Below are 9,517 nucleotides of genomic sequence, written 5' to 3'. Positions count from 1 at the left end.
TACTGTTTGTGATGAGGTCTATGTGCTGATTTAGCAAGCTGACTTTTAAATAGCCAAACAACAAAAAGACACCAAGGACAATTGCTTCATGAAACGCAGAAATAGAAATGCAGAACAGCGTTGCACTGTTGATTCACTTGTATGTGTAGGAGTCTGTTAATCACTGCACAGTTATTGATTTTCTCATGTTTATTTTTTCCTTTTGGACGTAGATAACCTTCAACTGAACCATTTCTCAACTGCTGCTAGAAAATGATGTTGTTCTGCATTCGTACAGAACTTTTTGGAAGAAGATGATGAGTCAGAGGGGAACTGAATGAAGGACTTGAGAGGACAAAAGGAGCAAGCTGTGGAGAAACCATCAGGAAGGATAATGGGAATGATGTTGTGGCTGCTGGCCTCTCTGGCCTTTGTGACTACTCTGGTTGACAGCTCTCCACTGTGAGTAGATCTACTGTTCCTTTATCCGACCTGGCCTTTAACCCTTTAAGACCTAAGCCTATTTTGTAGGTCTCGAAAATCATAACGAAGTGAGTATGTCTCCAAACCACAGGGTATATATGAATATGTTGGGTGTCATAGTAAATGGAACACTTGTGGGATTTGCTAAGATGTGTAAATATCAGTACAGTATGTGTTACTGGTGAAGGGTAAATGAAACTGAACCCACTTTTCCCCAGTTCAGTCCGAACATGTGGAACAGTCAAATGAAAGATGTCACTGGATTCATGTCACTGTTATTCTTTGCAGAAATATACATAAAATAGGAGGAGGATGCATTATAACCAAGAAGAGCCTCGTAACACAGCGTCAGCCAATGTGTTTATCCGCGGTCACTCAACGAAGGCCAGACAGGTCTATGATATAGTTCGCAGTGGTGTGTGAGGTGACTACAACCAGTTACAAAACACAAGGCACAGTGATCGACAGGATCCAAAGACTGGAAACATTTAGTTGAAGCACTCAAATACAGGACGTGGCCATAATCAAAGGTTGCTGATACAAGAAGCTTCCAAAGTCTGAGGGGAGAAGCAAGGTTGACTTTGATTGTAGAAGTTAAGCTTCACTCTGAGAAATAAAAAAAAACTTGAAAGCCTTGTGAAATCGAATGAGAACGGCAATATATTATGGTGTCATCAGCATAAAAATGATAGAAGACATTTGACAAAAAATCACTTTGCCAAAAGTGATAATTGACAAGTGTTTGTTGCTATAAATGGAGAATAAAATGGGTCCTAAGACTGAACCCTGTGGCACACCTTTAGTGACCTCAAGAAAAGGGGAAGAGGAACCAGCCACTGGAACATACTGCGTTCTGTTGGACAGATAATCAGCAAACCAAGTGATTGTTTGATAAAGACAAAACATAAAGATGAAACGCCCAGCAAAAAAAATACAAGTAAATCTAACATTACATTGTGTAATCTGACAAGAGCATCTGTCTTTTCCTGTTCTCTGTAGGAAGGTGATGTCTGCCCCAAACATGTTGCGTGTCGGAACAACAGAGAACATCTTTGTAGAGTGTCAAGACTGTACAGGGGGAAACATACAGGTTCGGATCAAGGTGATGAACCATCCAACCACCACGGAGCTGGTGACCACAACTGTGACCCTTAACAGTACAAATTATTTCCAGGCACTTGGACAAATAAAGGTAAATGAAACACTATTAATAAATATCCAACCATTAGCGCAGATGAGAGATCTCGGGTGAATTGTTTGCATTATTTTTCACTTCGAACCTGGATCTGGATCCTGCAGTCTGCAAGATGAGGACGGAGAGAGTGAGAACAGGAAGGAGAGGCATAAAATAGGGAGAGATAGCACAAGGTTAATGACATGTAATTAACTAATACCTTGAGTGTGAGAGGGTGAGTGAGTGCACCACAGAATTTCCCTGGTGTGGGATCACTATAGTCTAATCATCAAACCTGTCCTGCTCCTCATTACTGATTCCTCTGTACATGCTGTCTTCAGATCCCCCCTGAAGGGTTTAGCAGAGATGCCACCGTGAAGCAGAACGTCTACCTGCAAGCTCAGTTCCCTGACCGCCTGCTGGAGAAAGTCGTCCTTGTGTCCTTCCAGTCCGGCTACATCTTCATTCAGACTGACAAGAGCCTCTACACCCCCGGGAGTAAAGGTGTGTTCAGTACAACATCGGTGCTAAAGCACACACATCTCTGTGACATAGTGTTGTTTGCATGTTTGCAATGAATCGTTCGGGTGAACGAACTGAACTGAATCACTTACTGAAACAATGTGTTCGTCTCACAGTTCAGCTGAGTTTTGCTGAGTGAGACAGTGGGCTTGTGGTAGTGGGTGGGGGCAAAGGGGATTCGTTTACTGCCGACGCATATGGCGCTGGAAAAAGCGCGATAAGTTCCAGCACAGCTCGACTCAGCATGGCGCAACTCGGCACATTTTGGGGTTTTTTGGTTTTCCATTTGTGACATTACGTGGTATTATTTTAGTACCTGCTCTGATGAGGTTCCGAACATACTCGACGCCGACAGACTGCTGGCCACTGATTGGCAGAGTGTCATCACTGAGTCTTGAGCACAACGTTCGACACAAGAATCAAACCGAAAAATGCCAAACTGTAGATCAGTTAAAAAATCTCAATATTTAATGTCTAGAGTCTAGAATTATATATATAGAATTCTAGAGAATTTTGCGACAGCACTGCCGCACGAACAAATCGTTTTAATGAACTGATCATCGGTGTACTGAGTCATCTAATGGTGAAAGCAACTTCTTAAGTCAATAGTCAAGAGTTTGTGTGTCTCACGTATGAAACAAAATCAGGGCAGTTTCATGCAGCCATGCCATGATGACTCCACCCACGTAACTATAGTAATAAAGAAAACCATATCAAACCGTGTCGAGTTGTGTCGTGCTGAGCTGAGGCGAGCCGTGCTGGAACCGTTTAGTGGAAAAGCGCATATTGACACATATTGAACGAATCAGTCACTCACTCAGTGAGTGAGTGTAGTCGGCGCAAGATGTTTACACTTAGTGAAGCGAGAACATAAAGACACACAGTCTAGTTCCAATTCGGTTTCCGGTGAGCGAATCTTTTGAACGAAACTTGTTGGTGAACTGATTCTAAAGACTCAGGACACCGAAAAGAAGAAACACGGTGCATTTGTAAACTGAATCAGTCTAATCAGCCTCTTTCTCTTCCTGTCAGTTCTTTACAGGATGTTTGCAGTGACGCCTCGTATGGAGCCCGTGGAGAGGGTCGACATTGACACTGAGATTATGGTATATACATCTATACGAAACATCTAGTTCCTTCCCGACTACTGCTTTGTCTTCATTGCAGGCCAGTTTCCATTACGTCCAACACACTTGTTCTGGACTTTAGTTTTAAATACAAACAAAACTAAATGCATGGTTTTCAACAGAAATCTGACTCAGTCACTGAACTGAAACACAACTGAACATTCGGGCGAAATAGCCAAGTGACAGTCAGGCATGACCATTTGTTGCTAAGTCTCGGCTGTGGCACAGTTATACTGTGCTAATTTGTAAAGAGGTCTGGGTCACTGTTAATGGTATTACTTTGTTTTTATTTGTTTAGACTCCTTATGGCATCGTTTTACCTCTTGGTTACCTCTTGGCCTCTTCAACATCTGGGATCCTCTCTGGTTATTACAATCTTGATGAAAATGTCAGGTTAGTTTTATTTTGTTTTTATTATTTAAATTTGAAATTGGCTAGTGTAAACTATCATTGACCTTTATTATAATCAGATAATTACACAAACAATCGTAAAAAACTTGCTTCCTAGTTTTAGTATGACCGATTGAGCTTTCCCTGCATGCTTGTCTGAGAGCTCTGCTGTATGAAGTCTCCCAAGGCTAATAGTCATAATAGTCAGTTATTGTGAGTCACAATGATTACAGTCATAGTCATATTAATGGTCCTAATAATGGTCAATAATAGTCAAATAGTTATTGTAAGTCCTGATAATGTTCATAGAGATGGTCAATATTGGTCAATCATAGTGAGATATAATATTGGCTGTGTGTGTGTGGGGTGTGTGTGTGTGTGTGTGTGTGTGTGTGTGTGTGTGTGTGTGTGTGTGTGTGTGTGTGTGTGTGTGTGTGTGTGTGTGTGTGTGTGTGTGTGTGTGTGTGTGTGCGTCAGTCATGGAGTGTGGAAATTGGTGGCCAAATTCCGCAACACCCCACAGGAGAGCTACACTGCAGAGTTTGAGGTCAAAGAATATGGTGAGTCCCCATTTTACCTGCTGTTACAGTAAGAAAAAAAGAACAAGGACTCATGATTCTGATGTTGGACACACACATATATATATTTCCAGTGCTGCCAGGTTTTGAGGTGAAGTTGATGCCTGTGAGCTCCTTCTTCTATGTGGACAGTCCAGATCTCACTGTCAACATCAAAGCTACGTACGTATGTGTTATTTACCTGGCTTACGGAAACCAGGGGTACCGCGTGTGTCATCCAACTCCTCTTTCCAAAGGAAGAGGTTGTGTTGCTGTTTTAGTCCGACTTTCATTGAAACTGTTTCTTGTGGCCTCAGGTATCTGTTTGGTGAAGAGGTGACTGGCACAGCATACGTGGCATTTGGGGTTGTGCTTGGAGTTCAGAAGAGGAGCTTTCCAAATGCTCTTCAGAGAGTAGCGGTGAGGACATACTTGCATTTGTTCAGGTTTTAGGAAGCAACACAGCACTGCCACTGCTGCCCTAAAATATTTAAGTGATGTGTTTAAGGCATTGGACTCAAAAAGGTTTTGCGTTGCCCTGTTCATTTACCAGTCCAAGGCATTTGACACTGTGGAGCACAATCTCTTGCTAGATATTCTTATGAAAAATGGCATCTCCACACAATCTGCCAATTGGTTTAAAGATTATTTGGCAAATATGATGCAATGTGTTCAGACTGGAGGCTGGAGTGTGTTCCACCTTTCTTGAGGTCACAAAGGGTGTACCTCAAGGCTCAGTCCTAGGACCCATTTTGTTTAGAATCTACATAAACGATCTGTGTGCAAACTAGTCAAATGCCTCATACCATTTGTACGCTGATGATTCCATAATTTACAGTTGTTCACACTCAATTGCACAAACATTGACATTTTTGCATTCATTCAAATTCATTATTGATGGGGAGCTATCGTTCAAAGTTATTTTAGAAATTTGGTTAAGGGTGAATTTTGGTTTCTTTTCCAGAAACAAGTCATGTTTCACCCTCCGAGCTAGGAATCTTCTGATATCAGTTACCGTCTTACCTCTACTTATTTATGGGTGCTTCGAACAGCTGCTTACAGTCCTTGACTACCATTGTTCATTGTGATCACTGGTTGTAGCCGCCTCACCCACCACTGCAAACTGTATGCTAAAGCTTCCATGCCCTCCCTGACTGTAAGATGCTACACACACTGGATGATTCTGGTTTATAAGGCCCTTCTTGGCTTGGTTCCTGCTTATTGAAGCACTTTTCTTCAGAGAACCAAACGCCGTAATGCCTTAGCTTACCTTACTGAAATGGGAAAAAAAGCTTTCCGTTTCTGAACTTTGTTGTGGAAATTCCTCTGCTGCTGGTGAAGAATGAAATGGAGAACTTCTGCCGGCTGACAAGGTTTTATTTTCGTTGCAAGGAAAAGGTCAATCTTCACAGGTGTGATCCTTGCTGGAGAAAAGACCCAGAGCAAAGTGAACACTCCACATTTATGCCTGAGCAGCTCCCCCTTCGCATTCCTCCAATAGACAAAGACTCTACCTTTGTCTACTGTAGGTATCGGGGAGCTGGCTCCCTGCTGGTGCTGCAGGAAGGTGCAGGCTAGACACAATACACAATATACAATACACTATACACAAAGGACCTGGTATTCTGTACTCTACTTAAATTGCCAAAATGTATTTCATTGGAAGCTTTCTGCTTTATCTTAAAAGTGTTACGCTTCTCCCTTTAAAGGGAAAAGCCGAGGACTTAGGCGTGGACCCGAATGCAGAGCAGGACAACCAGGTATCAATATAACAATATTTATTATAATAATAATAAATATACAACAACAATAGCCGACCAGCGGTATACTCAATAAGAATATATATATATATATATATATATATATAACAATAACAATATAGATATAAGAATATAGATATAATTATAGATATATATATAGATATATAAACAAACGACGAGCACGTGCTGTGTTAGCTAACGTGACAACGGGGACAGAGACAGAAACGGGTTGAATGTCCAGCGAACGCAAAGTCAGCGTCTTCAACGACTCTTCGTGGCGACACAGTTCGTGATTGTTCCTCCAGGGAACGGACTCACTCGAGATGACGAAGAGCGGAGTCGGGAAGCACACGAAGATCGAAGAAGGGCGACGAGGCGATGCTGGCGTGGAGATGACAACGGGAACGGAGAGGAACAGGAGGTAGCGATTCCGGGGTGGAAAGGAATCCGCAGGAAACTCCGTGATCCTCTCTCGACAGGAGGCGTGGTGACCTGAACAAAGACGTGAGGTAAGGACGAACGAAGTCAGGATTTCTAGCAGCAAAGAACGAGTAGTTACCAAGCGAGCGAAAACATGGATCTGACACCAGAAGACGCGAAGCTCCGCCTTATAAGCCCACGTGATCGCTGATCAGGAGCAGCTGGGCTGGAGCTGCGCAGGTGGAAGTCATTCTGGTGTCATCAGGGAACTAGGTCAGCCACGCCCCCTGCAGGGTGGAGAGAGAGAGAGGAGAACACAGAGTGGCAACGAACAAAACAACAACAAATAGGTCTGTGGTGCGAATGTGGATCGTGACAGTACCTCCCCCTCAACGGGTGCCACCTGGCGCCAAAGCAGGTACATCGGGGTGATCGCGGTGGAAATCCTGGATCAGGGACTGGTCCAGGATGAAGCGACGAGGAACCCAGGATCTCTCCTCCGGACCATAGCCCTCCCAGTCGACTAGGTATTGGACCCCTTGACCGCGCCTGCGAATGTTAAGAATTTGATTAACTGTGAAAGCCTCTCCGCCCTCGATCATCCTGGGCGGAGGCGGGGGATCGGCGGGAGGGACCAGTTTGGACTCGACCACTGGTTTGATGAGGGACACATGGAAGGTTGGATGGATTCTCAGAGCTTGGGGCAACTTGAGGCGGACGGATGTGGCGTTGACCATCTTGTCCACCGGGTAGGGACCAATAAATCTGGGTGCCAGTTTGCGGGATTCAACCTGCAGGGGTAGGTCCTTGGTTGAAAGCCAAACCCTTTGGCCGGGAACATATTCGGGAGAAGGGATCCGATGGCGATTGGCCTGATCCTGGGAGCGTTGGGACGCCCTGAGGAGGGAGGCTCTAACCTCCTCCCAAACCGCCTGGCAGCGCTCCATGTTGGCGTGGACCGAAGGAACCGCCGCGTCTCTTTCCTGGTAGTCGAAGAGTGGGGGCTGGTAACCAAGAGACGCCATGAACGGGGAGACACCTGTTGACGCAGAGGTTAGGGAGTTGTGTGCGTACTCGATCCATGGTAAGAAGGTGCTCCACTCCTCTGGATGGCGGGCAGCAACACAGCGTAGGGCCACCTCCATATTCTGGTTGGCCCTCTCTGTTTGTCCATTTGACTGCGGGTGATAACCTGAAGATAGACTGGCAGATGCCCCCACCGCTGAACAGAACGCCTTCCACACTTGGGAGGCGAATTGGGGACCCCGGTCCGACACAATGTCCGTTGGAAAACCATGAATTCGGAAAACGTGCTGGACCAAAACCTCTGCTGTTTCCATAGCGGAGGGAAGGGCGGGGAGGGGGATGTAATGGACAGTCTTAGAGAACCGATCGATGACAGTGAGGACAGTGGTGTGATTGTTGGATGTGGGAAGGCCGGTGACGAAGTCGACGGCGATGTGTGACCAGGGACGATGGGGAATGGGAAGGGGGTGTAGTAATCCAGACGGGGGACGATTAGACGACTTGCCTCTCGAGCAGGTGGGACACGCTGAGACGAAGGTATTAACATCTTGAGACATGGTGGGCCACCAGAAGCGCTGTTTAAGGAGCTGGAGAGTGCGTGCGCCCCCAGGGTGGCAAGCCAGCTTTGAGGAGTGACCCCATTGGAGAACCTCCGAGCGAGTGACCTCCGGCACGAATAGCCGGTCGGGAGGTCCTCCTCCGGGGTCAGGCTCGTTGGCCTGAGCCTCGCGGACTCTGGTCTCCACAGGCCACGTAGCTGCGCCGAGGATACAGGTAGGGGGTAGGATGGTGCCTGGTTCCAGCTCCGGAGGATCAGGTGAGTAGATTCGGGAAAGGGCGTCGGGTTTGACGTTACGGGAGCCAGGACGGAATGTCAGAGTGAAGTGGAAACGGCCCAGGAACAGGGCCCAGCGAGCTTGCCGGGAGTTGAGCCGTTGAGCGTTCTGGAGGTAGGCCAGGTTTTTGTGGTCCGTCCATACGATAAAGGGTTGGACGGTCCCTTCCAGCCAGTGTCGCCACTCCTGCAGGGCCAGGACGACCGCCAGGAGCTCCTTGTTGCCCACGTCGTAGTTTCTCTCAGCCGGGGATAGCTTGCGACTGAAGAAGGCGCAGGGATGGAGCTTCTGGTCGGCGTGGTTGCGCTGGGAAAGGACCGCCCCTACCCCGGTGTCGGATGCGTCGACTTCGACCACGAACTGGAGATCAGGATCCGGGTGCGACAAGATGGGAGCGGAGGTGAACATCTCCTTCAGGCGTGTGAAGGCTGATTCAGCATCGTTGGACCACAGGAACGTCTGCTTGGGAGAGGTGAGGTTAGTTAGAGGTTCAGCAATGCGGCTATAATTACGAATAAAACGTCTGTAAAAGTTTGCAAATCCTAGGAAACGTTGTAGTTGTTTCCTAGATGTGGGTGTGGGCCAGTCTTTTACTGCTGAGATCTTAGATGGATCAGGGGCCAAACTGCCTTCCTTGACAATGAACCCCAAAAAGGGAACCGACTGTGAGTGGAAGCTACATTTTTCAGCTTTTACAAATAGTTTGTTCTCCAGCAGTCGCTGGAGAACGAGGCGGACATGCTGGACGTGTTCCTCCTTCGTCTCAGAAAAAATCAGGATATCGTCTAGATAAACGAAGAGGAACTTGTCCAGCATGTCGCGCAGAATGTCATTGACGAGGTGTTGGAACACCGCAGGAGCGTTGGTAAGGCCAAATGGCATCACCAGATACTCAAAATGTCCACTAGGTGTGTTGAAGGCTGTTTTCCATTCGTCCCCCTCCCTGATTCGAACCAAGTGATAGGCGTTACGTAGATCCAGCTTGGAAAACACCTTGGCCTTGCTGAGGGGGTTGAAGGCGGCATCTAGGAGAGGAAGAGCGTACCTGTTCTTGACAGTGATGTCGTTTAAACCTCTGTAGTCGATACATGGGCGGAGGGACCCGTCTTTTTTCTCCACGAAAAAGAACCCTGCCCCCACAGGAGACGATGATGGTCGGATGAGACCTGCTGCCAGCGACTGGTTGATGTAGTCCTCCATACTCTGGCGCTCGGTGCGGGAGAGGTTGTAGAGCCTCCTTGAC

At 46.7% G+C, this 9,517-nt stretch overlaps 1 protein-coding gene across 1 annotated transcript in view; it reads left to right on the top strand.

Annotated features, from left to right (window-relative positions):
* Positions 1–382: 382 nt before the first annotated feature.
* The window catches only part of LOC310940709 (complement C3-like), a gene marked incomplete at both ends in the record, with an annotated part of 33,478 nt that continues 24,343 nt past the window's right edge, over positions 383–9,517 (top strand). Inside the window, 8 exons of the mRNA XM_083905700.1 lie at positions 383–441; positions 1,462–1,654; positions 1,978–2,140; positions 3,191–3,264; positions 3,584–3,678; positions 4,153–4,235; positions 4,328–4,415; positions 4,550–4,652. Of these exons, the coding sequence (XP_083761826.1) occupies positions 383–441; positions 1,462–1,654; positions 1,978–2,140; positions 3,191–3,264; positions 3,584–3,678; positions 4,153–4,235; positions 4,328–4,415; positions 4,550–4,652 (858 nt within the window). The remainder of the gene's footprint in view (positions 442–1,461; positions 1,655–1,977; positions 2,141–3,190; positions 3,265–3,583; positions 3,679–4,152; positions 4,236–4,327; positions 4,416–4,549; positions 4,653–9,517) is intronic.

This window comes from Microchirus variegatus, assembly GCF_963457635.1.
Source record: "Microchirus variegatus genome assembly, chromosome: 19".
Lineage (NCBI taxonomy): Eukaryota > Metazoa > Chordata > Actinopteri > Pleuronectiformes > Soleidae > Microchirus > Microchirus variegatus.
Note: the sequence above shows the minus strand (reverse complement) of the source record. Positions and strands in the feature narration are given on the sequence as shown.